The sequence below is a fragment of the Alligator sinensis genome, unplaced genomic scaffold (assembly GCF_000455745.1).
Source record: "Alligator sinensis unplaced genomic scaffold, ASM45574v1 scaffold1605_1, whole genome shotgun sequence".
Classification (NCBI taxonomy): Eukaryota; Metazoa; Chordata; order Crocodylia; family Alligatoridae; genus Alligator; species Alligator sinensis.
In genome coordinates this window covers 92,089-113,081 of record NW_005843327.1, presented here as the reverse complement: position 1 = coordinate 113,081, position 20,993 = coordinate 92,089, and the positions used below count along the sequence as shown (strand labels likewise).

General features: G+C 41.7%; 1 protein-coding gene across 4 annotated transcripts in view; it reads right to left on the bottom strand.

The window, feature by feature from the left end:
- Positions 1-7,176: 7,176 nt before the first annotated feature.
- RPS6KA3 (ribosomal protein S6 kinase A3) overlaps positions 7,177-20,993 on the bottom strand; it is a 94,439-nt gene continuing 80,622 nt past the window's right edge. For all 4 annotated transcript variants that reach the window (XM_006038363.3, XM_025194862.1, XM_006038365.3 and 1 more), the window contains 5 exons: positions 16,198-16,359; positions 15,908-15,984; positions 14,559-14,676; positions 11,663-11,803; positions 7,177-9,694 (listed from right to left, as the gene is read on the bottom strand). In XM_006038363.3, the coding sequence (XP_006038425.1) occupies positions 9,572-9,694; positions 11,663-11,803; positions 14,559-14,676; positions 15,908-15,984; positions 16,198-16,359 (621 nt within the window). In that variant the 3' untranslated portion in view covers positions 7,177-9,571. The remainder of the gene's footprint in view (positions 9,695-11,662; positions 11,804-14,558; positions 14,677-15,907; positions 15,985-16,197; positions 16,360-20,993) is intronic.

The window sequence follows — 20,993 nt, the reverse complement described above, 5'->3', positions numbered from 1 at the left end:
GTCGGCCAGTGCCTTCAGTACCCTCGGATGGAGCTCATCCGGGCCTGCCGACTTAAAGGCATCCAGTTCCTCCAAGTGACTCTGCACCATCTCAGGGTCTACACATGGTAGTCTGGCGCCCTGCTGCTGCCTCCCTACAACCCCAGTGGGAGACTTGTCTTGCCCCTCTTTTAGGAACACTGAGGCAAAGAACTCGTTGAGGAGTTCAGCCTTGTCCCCCCTGTCTGTCACCAATTGTTTCTGCCCATTTAGCAGGGGTCCTATTCCTCCCTGGGCCTTCCTTTTACTCCCTATATATCTAAAAAACAATTTCTTGTTGTCCTTTACTTGGGATGCCATCCTCAGCTCCATGGTAGCTTTGGCCCATCTAACTGCCTCCCTACAAGCGTGATATGTCTTTTCTTGATGCACATTATGCTAGAATTGACTGGGACACATACTGTGCAAACTAATTCAAAGTTTTGTGTGCAGGCACTGATGAGACTTAAGGTTGATGGGGGATAACTGCACTGCTGCTGCTGGCTCTGACTGGGCTGCATCCCCACGGTCAGTGCAGAAATCCCATCACTGCCCTCACTGCTGCTGGGTCCTGGCTCTGGATGGGCTGCAGCCCTGTAGGACCCTAGGCCTCACTGTCAGTGAAGAAATCTGGGGAGATGTGCCTTCCCAGACACATCACCAATGTGTGCAGGTATCCATTTATTTGCAGCAATTTGTTGGATTGGGACCTAAATCACTAATGGTATCAAACTTTACATGTGCAAGCAATTGTTCCAAGGCCCTGTTAATTATGTCCATCTGCTGTTCTGACTGTTCCAAAGGCTACTGTGTCTTTGTGTTAATTCTGGTCTCTTGAGGCAATAACTGCACTTGAGACTTCTTTCACAAGAAATTAAAAAAAAATATTCCACGTATTCTCTATCTTAATGGCCATTCTTGCTGTTTTACACACAAACATTCTACAAATTTCTTTAACTTGTTTTCACTGTAACTGTTATTGTCTTTCTATATTGCAAGACTGAAAGGGAAGACTGCCCTATATCTTACTTCAGTCTTATTACTTTGTGAGCTCAGACTGCTGATAGTTATGTAAGAGCAAGCATGACAAGTGCATGTATTATTTCTGCTTACATTTCATCCTTCACTTCTATATTTTCCAAGCTTCCACAGGCTTGAAACAAATGAATGTACCTGCATATCTGTCTCAAGTGTCTGTCAAATTTCAGTGCGCCAAACCTTCCCTTGTGGTTTCAATTTATTTAATACTACAACACTTTAAATTAGATCAGGGCTGTACAACTTCAGTGTAGCAAGGGGTTGCTTGCAATGTTCATACCACACAGACCATACTGAACAGGGGCTGGCTTCCAGGATCTATTTCTCTGCCCTTGCTTCCCCACCCCGCAGCAGTGTCAGCAGTGTATAGCCACTCAGGATACCCTCTGCTGTGTGGGCTGCATGTGTGATATGTAGCCCCCACCCCTTGCTGCACAGGCCACATGTGGCCCTTCCCCTGCCACATAGTATTGGGATGCAGCTGTAGGGGCCCACAGGCCACCAGCTTGAACAGCCCTACCTCAGATAAACAAATGAGGTTCTTGCCCTTTGAAGTCTACAATTTATGGTATATCTATGCTGCAAAAAAGAAAACTCGTGTTCTTAGTTTGCATTGATTAACTTGAGTGAGTTGTCATCACTGCTATTTTAATATGAAAATCATTGGTTTGGGTGCTTTTAGGTGAAGCCCAAATGGGAACCTGAAGCTGACCCTGACCTAACCCAAAGTATTTGCCTTTCCTCTTATTCTGAGCAGTGAGCTTTTTTTCCTGTTAGTAGCTAGATTGCATAACTCCAGTCCTTCAGCCATAGTGATTTCAACTGGGCTCTATACCTGCATAGGCCGTTCATATTAAAAAAAAAAAAAAAAGCTGTAGCACTGGAACCTAACTAAAAGATGATTTTAGTAGTCTCACTGTTGCTTGACCTGGACTTCTCTCAAATTTCTTGCATTTTTAGTAGAGATAAATGACCCTTTGTAACTGAGACCCGTCATATTTTAACTTCAGTTTGGTTTGACCTTAAATAAAGATCAATAGACTAGATACAGCTTAAAAAAAATTCTACCTATTAGTTAGCTTCCTAGTATTTTACGTAGAACAATGATGATGATATTTCAGTTGGGAACTGTGAAGTAAGCTTTTTTAATGGATGGATAACACTCCCCCTCCCCAAAATAAACCCTGCAATCTTGTTCGTATGTTTGAAAGTTTATTCATTGTATAAATTTCAATTTCTGTTGAAGACTACAAAACCTGCCATTTGACAGGGATACAAGCAATGATATCTTTCCAGGACTGTTCATAGTTACATCAGAAACAGTTTAGATTATACATTAATAGCATGATTGGGAAATTTCCTAGCTCAGATTCAGAATAACACAATCATTTTAAGATATTCAGTACTATTTAACCTTTTTATTAGCATTTCAGTTGCATGACAGCAGTGCCTAGCATCTAACAGATGCTATTTTAATTCTGTCTGTCAAAAGGTACAAGTCCATTGATTTCCTGGTACAGTACCTTAGACTCGCTTACATGCCATGCTGAGGAAACTTGTACAGTATAAAGTATGATTGTACAGAACTGTAGAAAAATATTTTATCTGATTTTTTTGTAATTTTTTAAAAATTGTTTTAAGTAGATTTCCCCCAACCCCTTCTAGATTGCAAAATAATTACATCCCTCATGAATACACCTTCCCTTTGATTAGGTCAAGAGTATCAAGATAAAGCTAATCATTTACATCATTTTCTTGAGTGAAGATACTTCCATTAACCATTGCTGCTTACCATGACATACTTTGAAACCTTTCTTTCCAATACCAGAAAACAGAGCTTTAGTTGGCATACTACATTTACAAAAACACAAAGACCTTTTTTTTATCTTTATGCCCTTGCCTCATATTTAAAAGAAAAAACGTTTTAAATACTTCAAGTGAAAAATTCAGAATAAGTTTTGTTCAGTACTATAGTGATTATGAATTGAGATCTTCATCCTTACTATAGTCCAAATTAACAGGGAGTATTGCAGCTAATCGCCCTTCCTGTTTGTTTTCAACACAGTAACTTGTAACTATACTTTGAAAAACAAACTATTAACTTTTATTTGCAGTTTTGCATTTGTTCCCTTTTTCCATGAGCCTCTGTTCCAGTTGCTTGCTGTGCTTGACTGACCAAGAAGCAGCATAGTGAAAATTTATTGTGGTGCATGTTTTCTATTTAAAGGAGCTGAGCTTCAAAGCAGCAGTTTATTTTTTTTTTTTAAACTTAGTTCCCAATGACTGCACTTAAACTATACCAAAATTATGGGAAGCACTAGATGTGGATCTGTGAATGAGACCAGCACATTTGACCAAAAATTCAGCAAGTCTGAGTATGTGTTAAAATAAAATTGCATTCTCTTGAAGTTCATGTTATTTGGATAGAATTATACAACTTAATTAACAGCACATCTTTAAACATTTCAAACCTAAATTAGGAGTAGATAACTTTTGGCATGTGTGCCACAGGTATCCTTTTGTATGTGACACATAGCAGATGGGGGAGGGGATAGGTAGGGCAGAAAGCAGAGCAGTAGACTGACCAGGGGATGCAAGTGGGACTTGGGATAATAGCCTAGTCTGTGGCATACCTGCCAATAAGGTTGGCTCCCACTGGCCTAAGTGACAGGCCACTTACATGTGTGCCTGCTTGTGTAAACACACAGCAGATTGCAGGAACTGCATTGGTATATACAAAACGTTCTGATCTCATTCATTCCCAATACCCTCAGCTCAGAGATACTGACAAGGGAGAAAGAAGCAAACCCAATGAAATTGATGGACTAGAAAAATTTCTGACAGTTCACAGTGAAGAGGAAGAAAATGTTTGTTCCTTGTATGACTATTCATGAACATGTGGTGAGTTGTTTTTTTAAAAACAATTTTGCTGCTACTGGAGGAGTACCAGAGCATGGGCAAAGCTCTTCCTTACCTTTTTAATTTCCTTCTATGCAACGGCTAGGTAAATCTTGTGGAATTCCTTTCCATAGGAGGTGGTAGAGGCAGATAGCACAGCCTGGTTCAAAAAAGGATTGGATAAACTCATGGATGAAGTAGTAGTAGGCATGTCTGTCTCATAAGACAATAGAATTATGCAGAGAGAGAGCAGCTCACTGAACATCATTCTCACTTTACAATAAAGTGAAGCTGGAGTGACCTCTCCAGAGTGTAAAAGCCTGAGCAGTGTATACAAAGACACTGAGCTGCCCCCATACTAGTGTCCCCCTCATGGCCTTGCTGGTTTAATCCAAAGGAAAGGCAGGTGCCAGTATGTTTGGTGCCAGTTTTGATAAATCTGTTAATAGCTGTTGCACAGAATGGGAGGAAGTCTTTCTTCTGGCATCTCTGCACCAATAATGGTGGATGACAGGGTGGGTAATTACACTAGATCGATCCAGTTCAATGCTCTCCCTCTACCATTCACTTCTAACACTGTCCGAGACAGGATTCTGGGCCAGATGGACTATTGGTCTGACCCGAGTTCTTAAGCTCTTCCTGTGGCAAATAAGTGAGGCTTTTGAGTTGTTTGTTTGTTTTTTTGGACTGAGGAAATATTTTTTTTAAGGGTAAAAGATAGAGCACATACATGTACAAGAACGTTCCCTGTAGCCCCCAGAATTAATATCTATTCAATGGCTGCCTATGATTGCAGCGTACTAGAATCTATGACTCAAGTGGTACTTTGCAGCTGTATGTTCCTCTGGTTTACAGGTGAAGATATGAAGGAATAGAGGCACACCTTAAAGACTGAAATCAACATTTATGAATGACTTAAGGTGCTTATTAGTCTAATACTCTGTCCCATGTATGTTGCAGAGGATGATATGCTACTGCAATTTACACCTGCTGGCTATGAATATAAAGGGAATTTCTGTCTGATCTCAGCTGCTGAAAATCTTAGACCTGAAGCCCTGGCCTTTTTTTTTTAAATAGGATTCTTAGAACAGTATTTCTAGAATTATCTACCACATGGCCGAATATAATGAAAGACTGACCTTAACCTTCAAAATTAAAAGCAGGTACTAAAAGGCAAGGGTTATCAATTTTTGAGACTCATTTGTATTTAATGATAGACCTGAAAGATAAGAAACTGGACTAGCAAGTATCCAAGTAAGCCACACTGGTACCAGTCAGCATCAAAAAGAGAATGGATTTTTTTCACCTCATATTAATGATGTTAGTAGATAACTATCACCACAGTAAGAGACAGACAGACAGTACTCATTAGGGTACTGGAAGTAAAAACAAACAAAAAACCCTCTTTAAGTAATTAAAAAAATCCTAGTTCCTTTTAGGATAAGTAGTGAAACATCCAAGAAACCTATTTAGCTTTTTGAAATCTGCAATATGAACCCCTTACTTGAGAATTATTTCCTACAAATAAAAAATATGCAACTCCTTTTATAGAGAAGTACTCTCTCACTACAGCTAGGATAAAAGTTTGAGATCTTAATTCTTTAGTATCCTTCCCACCTGTAAAGAGCTCAGCACTATGGCAATTTATTAAGTATTAGAACACCTCAGATTTCAAAGAAAATAACAGGAGACTGATTTTGCAGGGTTACACAAGCATCCTATCTGAACCTTGACTATTGGGGTCAGGTAACATAAATTACCATTCCCTCAAACAGCAGCTAAGTAAAGATTCCTGCCCCCCCAGGAGTGCTGTCACCATAATTTCCTTGTCTCTCCTATTTTCTGATTAGAAGACTATTTGATGGCTTAATTACTAACTTGGCCTCTTACATTTTGTGATTAGTATTACTGTTAACTTCCAGAACTAACTAATTAAAGTTCTTTCCCTTTTCAAATCCTTATTTCTGTTCCTTTTTTTTGTCTCCCAAAATTTTACCACAACCAGGTAGGCTGTCTTTCCTCTTTCGGTCTGTTGTGCTGTAACAGACAAGCTGTTATTTTCAACACCGCCCCACAATTGCCTAAGTGGCTAATCATTTAACTAATATTCTAAGCAGCTTGCAAAAACCTGTTTTTTGTTTGCCAAGAAATAGGTGAAAGCTTCATGCCAAATGAAGGTCCTATGTTCAAAGGGAACAATAACAGAATCATAGGAAAATAAGCCTGGAAGGGACTTCTCTACAGGTCATCTTGTTCAACCTCCTGCCTGAGGCAAGAAAATCTTTATCCAACTATCTCAGCCAAATCCTTGTCTAATACTACACAGGCAGCCCTGCCCCACAGTCCATGAAGAAAAGTGCCCTATCCTAACACTGATAAAACAGGGGGACCATAGAGGCCAACATCCTGCTACTGTATGGGTTGTGAAAATACACTCAAGACCCAAGGAACAGGGCTACACCATTTGCTTCAGAGGAAGACAACCCACCCCCCAAAGTTTATCAATCTGACAATAGCATAAGATTCCTTCCTGACCCCAGATGTGGTGACCAGTCTGACCCCGAGACAGGGACAAGACCCTCTAGGTAGGATTTTAGTCCCAGCATTAGCAGTGGCACTCCCCAATCCCAAACTTCAGCTGCAAGCACCCAATGCTTCTGAGAAAGGTGACCCCTCCCCCACCTGCCCAAACACGTAGCAAAGGGAAAGGAAAAAAAATCTTTCCCTGCTCTATGTGGCAACTAGCAAAGCCCAGAAGCATGCAGAAATACCCATAACCATAGCATTGGCATAGCTACTCTTAGATCATCCCTGACCAATGTTTATCTATCATCTTCTTGAACACCTGCTGTAGCCAGTAGGGCAAATAATCCTCTGGCATGCATCAATCGATGCATCTCCAGCAAAGCCAAGGAGGTGATTCTTCCACTCTACTCAGCACTGGTGAGACCAGAGCTGGAGTACTATGTCCAGTTCTGGACACCACACTTCAACAAGGACATGGACAAGCTTGACAGAGTCCAAAGAAGAGACACTGGTATGATCAGTCTTGCATGGCAAGCCATACGAGGAAAGGCCGAGGGATCTAGGGCTCTTCAGCCTGAAGAAAAGAATGCTGAGGGGATCTGGTAGCAGCTTACTGCTACACTAGGGGAGTACATCAAGGGCTCACTGAGCAACTGCTCACCAGGGCACCTGATGGAAAAACTAGGAGTAATGGCCACAAACTCCTGGAAGACCAATTCAGGCTCAAACTTAGGAAAAACTTCTTCACAGTCAGGGTGTCCAGACTGTGGAATAAGCTCCTCCCAGAGGTGGTGCAATCACCTACCCTGGAAATCATAAAGAGGAGACTGGCCAGTCACCTTTGCTGGGGTCACCCAAACCCCCGTTATCTTTCCCGTTTGGTGCAGAGGGATGGACCTGATGATTTTCCGAGGTCCCTTCCAGCCCCTTACAATCTATGAACCTCCAGTTAGGGGTGCTCAATTCTGGCCTGCAAGCAAGATCCAGCCCACAGTGCCATGTTATCTGGCTTGTAGAGCTCCCCATGGGTCCAAAAATTCAGTGATAGGGGATTGTTAATTGCTGTTCTCCTGTTAATTGCATTGTTAATTGCTATTCTCCTGCTGCCAAATTTCCCAACAAATGGGGAGCTCCACAGGCCAGACAGTATGACCCTGCATGCTAGATCAGGTGCGCAAGGTGCCACAGGGCCTGATCCTGGAATACAGGTCTAGGCATAAAAAGGCCAGATGAGGTTGTGGGGGGTCCTAGTACAGGCATGTCAGACTGGGCAGAGATAACACAGACCCAATCTTGCCCATGCCACTTATCTGACCTACAGGACCAAAAGGCTGGGCACCACTGCCTCCAACGATGAAGATTTCTCAACTTCCCTAGACAGTCTTTTTTATAGCATCACTTTTCTAACAAAAATCATTCAAAGGAAGCCACGTTTCATAAAATACAGACAGGTTCATCCTCTTAAGTCTCACTGAAAAAATTTTAACTTTAGACGAACTAGCATATTAACAGCTAACACAAGTTAATTAATCTGGAACTATGCACTTGCTCATTTCTTGCTTTCTGAACTGTAATTTTCATAGAAAGTGTGAACCAAGATCCACATTTAGTAACTTTGTCATAATGGGCATCTCACACAGGGAAGTCAGTTATTCCCTCCAGGGAGGGAGCAGGAGAGGGAATGGGATAGTAGCAAATTCTAGCCTGAGTTAAGTTATCCTTCTATTGGGGCAAATGCTGCTTGCACCTCAGCTATGTACCTTGAATCATAGAAGCTATACTCATAAGGCCAATAATTTGTCTCCCCCAACGTCAAGCTAAGAGTCTGGCTCCCTCTGGGGAACAGCAGGGATTCTGTCTTGGCTTCTCAGTCAGGCTAGTTTCATTCTACCAGAATTGAGCAATACTATTTTAAGGGCACATGGACTGCCAGTGAAAGGTCCAAAAAAATCCCACTAGATGATTTGAATGATTCTTGCCCATTCTGCTTCAAGCTGAACTAGGAGTTATCAATGAACAGATGGCATTTAAACTTGATTTTTGTAAGCTGCTGTGCTTTGCTTTAAGCTTCATTATTATCTTTCATCTCTGATGCCCTACATATTGTTCAGTCATTGGCAACTTAACCAAACCCAAAACATTCAGCATTAGACATTACCAGCCAGTTACAAGAATGGAATGCTGCCTTGTGTGCCCCCGACAACAACTATTTTGCATGGAAAAGTATTTAACGATGATTCCTGAGTGAGTCCAGTCAACAGGTGGGAAAAACAGGGACAGAAAAGGCAAAGGGGTGTGCAGCAAGTTACTTTTTTTCCATGGTGCATTGCCCATCACATGTATGCGACAGTTAAGTTTAACGATAGCTTTGTTTCTCGTAATGCAACTTCAGAAACATGGACATGTAGAAAAGACATATAGGCAAGGAAAAAAAATACGTATTTGTAGTATTACATTCAATAGCTGTTTTAACAGTCAGGCTTCTTTTAGAGCTGTCCAACAATACTGATTAATCCAGGTGAATGGTTTAACCAGATTTAATTGTCAAAATGAATAATAAAATCTAAGTAAAACAAGGCATGTATACATTAAAGAAAACAGCACAGAAATGTACTGCTTGTGAACTGTTTACAAAAAACATACAAAATGTTGGATGGCACAAAGTATACAGTGCTATATAAACAGATTGTTTAAGCTAAGTGCTTAACATAAACTGTCCATCTCTATGTGTAACAAAGAATATTTTAGGGAACAAGAAATATTTCTTATAAAAATAATGCTATACGGTGCAGAGTGCTTTATTCAGTGTATTTTTATGACAGAGGTGGCATTCATAATTCTTGTTTATTCAATCGGTGAACAAGTCCCATTTTCATCATGTTTCCACTTTTCACTCCATCCAAAGCTCCACTAAGGTCAGTAACTTGCCATCAAAAGTTTAAAGCGAGAATAGATGAAAGCAGTAGCAGCAGCATTATAGGTACCAGCTGGGACAGTGTGCTTGCAGGTATCTGTCAGATATGTGCTACCTGTCTCCATGATTTGTGCTATCATCTTATACCATGGTACCAAGTAACTGGTTGAGGTCATTTCACAGGGCTGTTGAGGTAATTTTTTTTATACCTCTTCGCTGGGCGAGAGTAGAACGGCCTACTGGCTCCAAAACTGGTGACTGATTGCGGTTCAAAGCAGAATACGTGGCTGCCATTGCTCCCTATAAATCAGATGGCAGGGACAAAACAGAAACAACGCACCGCCATTAACTTACAAACATTTAAGGGACTGTAACAGTGAACAGCATAGAGATTTTAAACAAGTTTTAACTTCCAACTGTTTTCTATAGGTTAAAGAGATTGGGCCCGACTTGCCCTAGTATTACTGGCAACCCCTGCTTAATGCGGTTTCAGTTAGCGCTATTTCGCTATAGCGCCGATTTAAGATTGATGCCTGATTCCACTGAGCGCTCAGCTAGTGTCGCTATAGTGCTCAGTGGAATCGGGGAGTTTCAGCAAGTGGGTGGGGAGAAGCAGTGGTGGCGGTGGCAGCAGCAGCGAGTGGGGTGAGTGAGTGGCAGTGAGTGGGGGGGCAGGCATGAGGGCCCAGGATGGGGCAGGAGCCTGGGCCCAGGCTGGCACAGGATGCTGGAGCAGGGAAGGGGGTGGGGAGAAGCAGCAGCAGCAGAGGGGAGGAGTGCAGGGCCCCAGCCAGTGCCCGGGGCCAGGGTTGGCAGCAGGAGCACCAGTGCCCAGGCTGGCACATGGTGCCAGAGTGGGCAGGGGGTGGGGAGAGGTGGCAGCGACAGAGGCGAGGAGCGCGGGGCCTACGCTGGTGCCTGGGCCAGAGCCCGGGCCAGTGGAGGCCTGTGCCCAAAGTGGGGTGGCAGGAGCCCACGCTGGTACCCGGGGCCTGTGCCCAGAGCTTGGTGGCAGGAGCTCCAGTGCCCAGGCTGGCAAGTGGGGCTGGAGAGGCTGGTGGGCAGGCAAAGGGGGTGGGGAGAGGTGGCAGTAGTGAGAAGTGGCGAGTGGGGGGGTGGGCTTGAGTGTTGGACCCGTGCCAGTTCCCAGGGCCATGACAAGCAGGAGTCCAGAGTGGGGCAGCAGGGGCACAGGCCCAGGTTGGCATGTGTGACTGGAGTGCTGGTAGGCAGGCAGGGGAGAGGAGAGAGGTGGTGGTGGCAGGGTGGGCAGTAACTAATTCATCTCTATTTACATTCATTTCTATGGGGAAATGGGTTTTGCTTAGCACAGTTCCGCTTAATGCTCAGTTTTTCTGGAACCAATTAAGAGCACTAAGTGGGGGTTGCCTGTAGTTCAATAACTATTAAAGCATGATGCACTTGTCCTTTTTTACAATGTAAACAAACAAACAATTAAGACAACTTTGGCATGATTTTTGTTAAGGTCAGCAGGTGCAATTTATATATGCCAAAATTAAAATGTGCTTTAATTAATTTTCAGAGGTATAAAGAAAGAATGAAATCCCACTAGTGGTGTGTCCTCCTTTAAGATTTAACTATTTCTTGTTTTCATTATGAACTCTCAAAAATATTTCTTTGCAAATTATAATCTGCAGCTGGCATCTGAAGTGGATCCTTTACTTTTGATCCACTTGGTGGTGAAAGCTTGTGTTCCACATTGACCCAGTGTCATTTAATACAAAAAATAACTATTATAAGAGGGATCATACAAAGTCACCATCACACTTGGTCTTTAAACATTTTTGGCGTAGTGTATGGTAAAGTATGGAGATCTCCAATTGCACCCAACAGGATTAAAAAAATGGGTTGGGAGTGGGGAAGAGAAGCTGTGAGGGCTGAAGGAGAGTGGGGAATGCACACAGAAGTGGTCTTTATATTTCTAGCTACCTTAAGGGCTGACACTTTCATAAGCCTTCCCGACAAGTTCCTTATTCCCTTTTTCCAAAAAAGAATCCTAGTATTCAATTTGCATCCCACAAAACGTTTAAACTGATAGCAGCACTCCACATTTTTCAAACAGAAAAGACACATTCTTTGATAGGGTCTCTTGAAGTCCTTACTATTAGGGACATCACAGGTACACATTACAGTTTCATGCACTGTATTTACTAAACTCAGAACTGGTATTTAGAACAAAATTGATTTTGTGTCTAATTTTGTTTACAACTAATCCCGGCTAAATAATCTGAACAAGCTTTTATTTACCTTCACCAAATGTGGGGCATCCTGTCTGTTTAGTTGGTACTGAGGCAACTGGTCACAGTGAACTATCCAAGGGTGTCTAAGAACCTGAGCAGCAGTCAATCTTTGATGTGGATCAACATGGAGCATCTTTGAAACCAAGTCCTGTCAACAATGCAGGAGGTGTTAATTCAAATCAACATTAAGAGAAAAAAAACACCCACAAAAAAACCCCAACTTGCAGTACTACTGCTTTTCAGAGCATTAAAATTAATTGAGTTTAAAATTCAAGATCTGAAGAAATGTATTTGCAGATACCAACGATTTAAACAAATCTCCAGACCATCTCTGGAAGTGACTGAAATGTTACTCCAGTTAACTCAAGACCTATTGAAGAACTTAAAAACAAGCAATCTTTGGAAGAGGAAGATACAGTGAACTTTAAAAAAGGCAAGGAAATAAACTTTTAACACTGGGAAAACTGCTGGTGGAAAAATGTATCGGTGATCTCAAATTCTATCGAGACATTGGGGCACCTAGCAACAGCATGGAAACAGTTACTTAAAAAAAAAAAAAAAAAAGGAAAAAGAAAAGGAGAAAAAAGGAGGGAGAGAAAAAGAGAGAGAGAAAAAAAGAAACAAAACACACAATATCCCTCATCCCTCTCAAATTTGAAACAATAACACAACTGCATAGTTACACAATTTTAGATACAGTCCAGGTTTCCGGTACAAGTAGCTGGATTGGCAGCAAAGAACAAATGCAGCTACTTGTTCAGTAGGACAGGCAGCTTTGTGGGGCAATCAGTATAACATCATTTTGAGGGAAATAGTTTTTATTTTGAAATTAAAATTCACAGTCTGTATCCAGATGAGTCTGGCCATGCGATATGTAGCACTGCAGATGTATCTGCTGTACCACATACCAAATGTTCAGTTGTTCTCTGCACTGCAAGGGAACAGCAAACAGTGTGGAGGGTTTTTTGACCCAGTGATATCCAAAGGTCAAAAAAACCCATGGGAAAAAAAAGCAGAGCGGTGCACATGGTGGCAGTGTGCACCACCTGAAGCCAGAGCCTGGCTGGCAGGAGTTGCACTCTGCTGTTTGCCAGGCTTCGCGCAGCATTGGGTAAGGCTGCTGGAGCCAGCCCAGTGCTGGCCCCAGCCTCCCCTACCCTGCCCAGGGTAACCTGCTGCATGCCAGAGCATATGTGGCACAGGCATTCCCCAGAGACAAACAGTGGCAGCACAAGGTGCTCTGCTGCTAGTTATCCCAGGGTTATCAAATGTCCACGCATATCTGGATATGGCCATAGAAGCCCACAGTGTATTAAAGGGGAGGAGAGGGATGAAAATCATGATATTTTTATACAGAGTTCTAGTTAGCTATCATAAAAGTAGCATTCTGGTGGAAGTGGTTATAAACAATGCTCCCTGACCTAGTAAGTCCTAAAAAATTAAAGAGTTTGTGGACCCCCTTCCCACCCTTCCTCCTCCTGTATATCTAGCTGTAAAAGACAAGACTTTGATATTATTTAGCCCCAATATGAACAAGTTCTCTAGAAGATGGGGGCAGGCTGTGGCTCCTCCAACTTTCAGACTACTCTTGGTTTTCCAGGCAAGAGTTATATGCTTAGAAAACCCCAAATAAGTTACAAAAACAGGTCACCAAGGACAGGGGTGTCAAACATGGCTCACAGACTGGATCCAGGTTCGTAATGCTGCACAATCTGACTTGTGAGTCTCTGGACCAACTCTATGCACTGGTTCCGACCATGTGCTACCTGCAGTACTGGTTTCAGGGGGTTGGTTAGGGGCATAGATTGGGATGCAGACTGCACATGGCCTGTCCCTCTCCTCCCCCCCATGCTGTGTACAACACTGGATCCAGCATGTGTACAGCCCACATTCTCTGCTGGCCCTGCTACTGTATGCACAGCACTAGATTCAGCCTGCACACTGGGCAGTGCTGGCCTCACTGATACATGCTCAGCGCTCTGGGCCTGAATGCTGCTTGAAGTGCATGGGCTGGACCTGGAACCATGGGTGCTCAGTACCAGCCCAACAACTACTATCTAGCCCATGAGACTGGTTGAGTTTGACACCCCTGACCTACTACAACAGCTGTAAGTTATCGGTATTTTAATAGTTCATTATTCAAATAGAATGAAATTAGGATGCAAAAAATCAAGATTAAATGTATGGTCCATTTACTGCAACTAAGATTTCATATTCCCTAGAACAAAAGAATCAGCTTAACAGCTGCTTCATTTCCTCAGAATCTGCTCTGGGGAACTGGCAAGAGGATAATCACTTCAGCCCATCCCCCCACCCCTTGTTTATTAATACTACACACAAAGAATGGTAGTCCTAAAAGTACCTGAGAGAATAAGATGCCAACACCCAGGGAGCTCAACAGAATCCATGTAGCTGTTTTCCTTAAGTACTTTTGAAAAATACCACTTAGAAACCTTTTGAATTGTTCAATTATTCAATTTTCATATCCAAGAATAAGGGTATTTGAAATCTATTGTAACATGCTCTTTTGGGTAACACAAATGATTTTAGAAATCATGCTTTTATATTAGTTTGGTTATAGTATTGCAGAAGAGAAAAAAAAAATGTTTTGCAGACCAGAAGAAGAATGCTGGGAGAACAGACTACAAATTTCAAACAAAAGATACATAGGGGAAAAAAAACATGTTCAAAGTGTGGTATAAACTATACTTTTTTTCTCTTCCTACATTCAAATGAAATTGAAAATAACAATTACCAAATGAAAATCTACACACATGATGGATAAGTAACCTTCATTAATATCTGTATCCTTTAAGATAAACAATTTTTAGAATGTGTGCACACAAAATACTTTTGCAAAATGTTTGCATCCATTCTGTATACAAAGGAAAAAATGTACTTGCCTTAGCTGTATCTGATACTGAATTCCAGTAGCCCCCACTGAGAGAGAACTTCCCACTACCTATTCGCGCCAAAATCTCTTCTGGGGTATCATCAGGACCATTTGCAAAAGGAGTGTAACTAATTAATCAAAAGATTTCAGAGCTTTAAGATCTGTTCCAGTTGAGATCCAATCTGTATTTCACATTTAAATCAATTGCCAGTAGTTTCAAAATAATGATAAAAGTAACAGACACCAACTATAGTGGCATTTAATATAGACTGTAAAAACCTCCAAGTTGTATGTAATTGTTGAAGATGCATCATAGTTTGTGATTAAGAGCCTGTTCTTTCTTTCACTGTATGTCCTTTGAGTATAAGTATAGGCCAATTCAGAATCAGCGCTGCAAAGACTGTCCCTCTCTTAATGCTTTTAATGTCCTTTTTAAAGGACACTGATTAGTACAAAAGTTTGTACATTCTGGTTAAATGAAAGAACAAAATGTGTGCGAGAACACGGAAACTGATGACTTGATGACTGACCTGCAGAGGAACAAAATACCAACCTGGCACTAGATGAAAGCAAAGACAGGGAAGCCATCAACCTTAAATAATTTCCCTTGTTCAATTCCTCATGTCTGCTGCTGAGCTAGCAAAATATACTAAAGCACAACAAAGAATGAAAATAACTTTTTTAAAAACGTGTATGGCTTGCCAGTTTTAGCTAAGATGAATGTGTTGCAGCACACAATTTTAGACTGATAACATTTTAGATTTACTATGTTACAGCCTGCATACAGGTTACATTTGTTTAAAGGTGTTAAAGGTGAGATTTGTAATTATTACTCATTTAACTTGACTTTTTTTTCATCCTTTTATGCAAATCATTTACATTGCATATATCATTCTAACTACATCATGTCAGATTATTTGATGACTACTGATTCTTGAGAGCTATAAAAGCTCAGAGCATCATGATTATATTTTTAAACTACATATATTCCCTCCAGTACAGCACTATCCTTAATTAATTAAACTTCTTGCAGCACAAAAGCTATTTCAAATAGAACAATGTATCCAAGTTCTTTCCTTTTCTTCATATCCTATTTTTATTCTTAAATCGCCACAAGGCAGAAGATATTCCACTGCTGGAAAATGTTCAAGTCTTATGCAAGTCAGACAAACTCAGATATTTATTTTGTATAAATTACTAAAAAAAGGCGAGTGCTGGGCTCACCCTTACCACTGAAACCAGAGGGAAGTGCTGATCATGTACAGGGAACACTAGCATTCTGCAGCATTGAATCAATATTTTGTGCACTTACATGCATTTACCTCAACAATGCTTTTACTATAATATCTGCTAACTTACCCAGTGAGCATAGTATAAAGCAGAACACCGAGACTCCATATATCACAGGCAGCATCATACCCTTGTCTTTTTAAAACCTGTCAAAAACAAGTAATTATGAAAGCAGCCCAACCTTTTCTGTAGTAATTAGTGTTCCTTATTTTATTTCCTTGAAGATGACAAACTTTAAGTTTCAAAAGCTTAATCTATTGATAATTTTACCAATTACACCATAATAACCCTTTAGCATGCCTAAATGATGAAAAACCATCAAGTAATGTGAAAGCATATACCCACAATTTCATATTTACCTCTGGAGCCACAAAATTGGCTGTGTAACATGGAGTCATCAAAAGACCATTTTCTGCTCGTAGTTGTTTTGCAAAACCAAAATCACAAATTCTAATTGATTCTGGATTACCAGATTCATCAACATAAAGAATGTTGCTAGGTTTCAGGTCTCTGTGAACAACCTAAATAAAAACACAAACATTAAAAAAAATATGGCAGTACTTTTTTATGCTTCTATTACAAACATCTATCTATTCCACTGCTTAGTTTATTTTTAAACTGCCATGACCATGGACTATAAAAAGAAGATGATGCTTCTACTATCAACTGCAGCATTCTAACATGCAATACTACTGATTATCTGGAATAACAGAATGAAGACTTAAGAGTTCATTTTGTAAAGAGAACAATACTGTACAAGGCTTTACTGGGCACTTGGAAAATGAAAGAAAACACTTGACCTGTACAATAAATGCAGTTCTTCTAACTCCAGAATACCCAATTCAAACTATGTATAACCATATTTAACTCCTAGTACATATATTCCATGCACCATTCAAATAAGTCGCATTTTAGGAACAATATTTCCAGTACTCAAGAGCTGCATGAATCCTTGCTATCAGTCTGGCTTTCTGAAATCGAACGCTTAAATTCCTGTTCTCCTGAAGCAACTTTTCTAAACAAACAAAAAAAAAATCAGTTTGTTCTAATTCAGAAAATCCTAATCTACTAATGACATCTAGTGATTTGATGTCCTAAAATGGATAGCTTGCAAAGAAATAGCATTTTGGACCAAAGAGACTTTTACATTATTACCCTTTTGTACCATTTTTTTTCTGTTAACAGTAGCGGTCACCATCAACGAGCCTGGTATTGAAGGCAGAGAGAAAATTTCTGGTCCAGAATATTCCTTCTAGTGAGGAGGGTTTTAAACAAGGTTCACCCGGAATGGAAACAAAAGCCAGGAGATGAGTAAAGAGCCAGGGGATTTGGAGAAAAATATCATAAGGGGAAGCAATAGCAGAAGCCTTAGCAAACTTCTTGGAAGAAGACAGGGCAATCAGTTGATACCTGAAATGTTTATACACAAATGCAAGAAGCAGAGGGGATTACATAGGAAGAATTTGAGATCTTAGTACAATCACAGAATTATGAGGTAAATGGAATACAGAAATGTGGTGGGATAGCACAGCTATCCCACCACAGGAGGAACCTGTTGAGAACGTGAAGGTGGAAGGTAACTTGGATGGCCACAAAACGATACGAGTTTCAAGATCCTAATGGGGATGAAGGAAGGAGAGCAGCAGAATAAGAGTGCTAGACTTGAGAAAAAAAACCCCAGACTTTAGCTAACTCAGGGAACTGGTGGGAAGGCTCTACTGGGAAACGAGAGAGGAAAAGGAATCCAGGAACACTGCCTGTACATCAAGGAGGCCCTCTTAAGGAGCAGGAGCAAGCTATCCCAATGTGACACAAAAACGGGAAGCGTAACAAGAGGCCAGCCTCGCTATGCAGCAAATCTCTTCAATAGCCTGAAATTCAAAAGGAATCCTGAAAGATAAAATAAAAAAAACAAACTAGGTCATAGAACTAGGGAAAAGCATAGGAGTATTGCATGGATGTGGAAAGAGAAAATTAGGAAGGTTAAGGCATGACTTGAGATGCAACTGGCAAGGGATGTTAAATAGCAATAAAAATGTTTTTTTACAAATATATCAAAAGTAAGAGGAAAACCAAAGAAACCATAGGTCTCTTATGGAATGCAGAATGCAATCTAGTTATAGATCGGTCAGCAATGTTTTGGGCCACAGTGCCAAAAACACCCCAACCTCAACTTGTAAGATGTTGGCATGTAAGATGTGGCTCCTCTGCCCCTTGCCAACAAGAGCCTAATTTCTTGTTGTGGCAGCACAGCCCCACCCCCTACCCCATCATCTGCTCAGATGTGCGCACGCACCCACTGCCAGCAACGAATTGGGATAGGGCTCTGCAGACCTTGGTGCAGTGGCTTGCACCTCCCCCTGCCACAGCTGGCCTGGGCTCTGCCACCCACCATGGAGCCTAGGCTGCTCGCAGCAAGCAGCAGAGAGGCTGCAAGCAGGTGCAGAGAGGTCTGCAGAGCCCTGGCTCAGCTCATTACTAGTGGCCGGTGCACATACACATTAGGGCAGACAGCACGTGTGCTGTGAAGGGCCCGATCCTTGTGGCAGTGCAGCTTTGGCCCCCTTCCTGCCATCATCCCCAAGGCGTGCATGTCAAGTCAAGCAAAACATCTTCACTTGCCATGCTGCCAACCCTTGTTACAGATGATGCAGAGAAGGCTGAAGGTTTCCCCCTGCCCCCTTCAGTCTTCACAAATAGGGGCAGCTAGCAGACTAAGAGTACAGTAAAGTGGTGGCAAAGATAGGGAAGGCGACAAACACCCTAGAGTAATGGCAGAACAGGTTAGAGCAACCTTTTTAGACTCTAGGCACCCATTGAAAAATGCCAGCTCTTAGTTTTCACTCATTTTTTGATTATAGATAAAAGAGAGAGAGAGCGAGCGAGCAGTTTCTGTTGCAAAGATGTCAGAAAGACCACAGGAGATCAGAACGCTTGTAATGCTCTTGATTCCTGTTTGAAATATCTAGGTTTATCTTGTGAATCATATCTACACACCTAATACCACTAACATTGGGTGGCAGCACATGGCACCTCTGAAAGAATGTCAAGACACCCCAAGATGCTGTGGCAGCCTAGTTCATAAACACTGAATTAGGAATTACTTAGAAACGCTAGATGCTTTCAAATTGATAGGGCCAGATAAAGGCATTGGATACTGAAAGCAAGTGGCTGAGGTAAATTTCAGCTATTACACTGTTCTCTTTGAGATCTCATGAAGGCTGGCTGAATGACTGGAAAAAGGGCAAATATTGTGAACATCTTTAAGGGAAGGAGGAGGATTTAGGGTAAAACAGGCCAGTCAGACTTATCTTGATACCTGGAAAGATCATGGAGCAGGCCCTCAAGGAATCTACTGTGAAGCACCTAGAGGAGAACAATTTGATCAGGAACAGCCAGCATGAATTCACCAAGAGCAAGTCATGCCTGACCAACCTGATATCCTTCTGTAAGGTCACAGGCTCTGTCAATGAGGGGGGAAGTGGAGAAAGAGGGAGGGAGTAGTGGATATGGTACACGTTGGCTTTAGCAAGGCTTGACACAGGTCTACCATAACATCCTCATCAGCAAGCTATGGAAATACAGGTTAGAGGAAAGTGCTGCAAAAGGTGGATATACAACTGTTCGATTATTGTATTCAACAAGTAGTCACCAACGACTTAATATCTAGTTGGGAGGAGGTATCAAAAAGGGCTCCCCAGGAGTCTGTCCTAGGTCCAGTATTGTTCAATATCTTTATTAATGATTTGAGTAATGGGACTGAGTGCACGCTTAGCAAATCGGTAGATGATACCAAGTTGGAAGGAGTTGCAAACACTGCAGGGCAGAGCTAGGAGCCAGAATAGACTGACTGAAAAAATGATCCACAATCAATCACATACACTTCAACAAGGACAAGTGCAAAGTCCTGTGTTTGGTGGACAAAAACTAGGCACAAATACAGATCAGGCAATAAGGAGTTAGGGTGCACTACTGCAGAGAAGGGCCTCGTGTTACAGTAGACCATAAACTGAATGTAAGCCAACTGTGCGCTCTTATTGCAAAACAGCCAACAGCACAGTGGGTTGTAACAACAGGAGCGTCTCTTGGAAATCAAAAAATGTGATTCTTCTGCACTGCTTGGCACAGATGAGGCCTCACCTGGAATATTTTGTCTGGTTTTGGGTCCCACCTTTCAAGAAGGCTGTGGGCAATTTGGAAAGAATCCAGCACAGAGCAACAAAAATGATTAAGGGCCTGGGAAGCAAGACTGATGTGGAAAGGCTGAAAGAGTTAGGGCTATTTAGTCTGGAGAAGAGAAGAGCGAGGTGGAATTTGAAGACAATCTTCAAATGCCTAATGGATGATTACAGAGAGGGGCTTTTCTCTGGCTGTAAGGGACAGAGCTAGAAGCAATGGCCTCAAGCTGCAGCAGGGGAAATTTCAGTTGGAGATTAGGAGAGATTTACTCATTAGGAGGGTGGTCAGGCATTGGGACAGACTACCTAGAGAAACTGTGGAATCTCCATCCCTGGAAATTTTCAAGAGCAGGCTGGGCAGACAACCGCAGGCTGGGGTGGTTTAGTCAGGGTCAATCCTGCCTTGAGCAGGAGGTTTTGAGCTCTACTTTCCTACGATCCCAGGATCTCTTATACGTCCATCTTTTTTAAAATAGGATAATCACAGAAAGCAGATGCCACGTACATGTGGCAGGAACTATAAGGATCTCACATTAACAGGGAAAGTCATATGGACTAGCATAATAGGTAGAATGTCCAATTTACGTTAGGAAATTCCAACAGAACCTACAGGGAATCATCAAGCCTTACTGGATGATTCCCAATATTTTTTGGGGTTGCAGAAGGGATCACTGCTTTATCTGGAGAAGAGGATATGATTGCTGATTTAGCTAAAATCTCCACATCTGGGTAGCATTTGCTTAGTGTGTCTAGATTCATGACAGTGAAGACTCCTGATGAGTAAGGGAGAAGGGTCTCTCTCCAGAAAGTGCTATGACAACAGGACATTTCAAATGGTAAACCTCCTCCCCCTGTACTCCAGTAAGGCCAGGCTGGGATGTTATAAAGTTGAGAATGTAATACTAGGTGTACTCTGAAAACTCCTAAAAGATCTGGATTTTGATAAGAGTCTTCAAATACTTGAGTAGTGATTATGA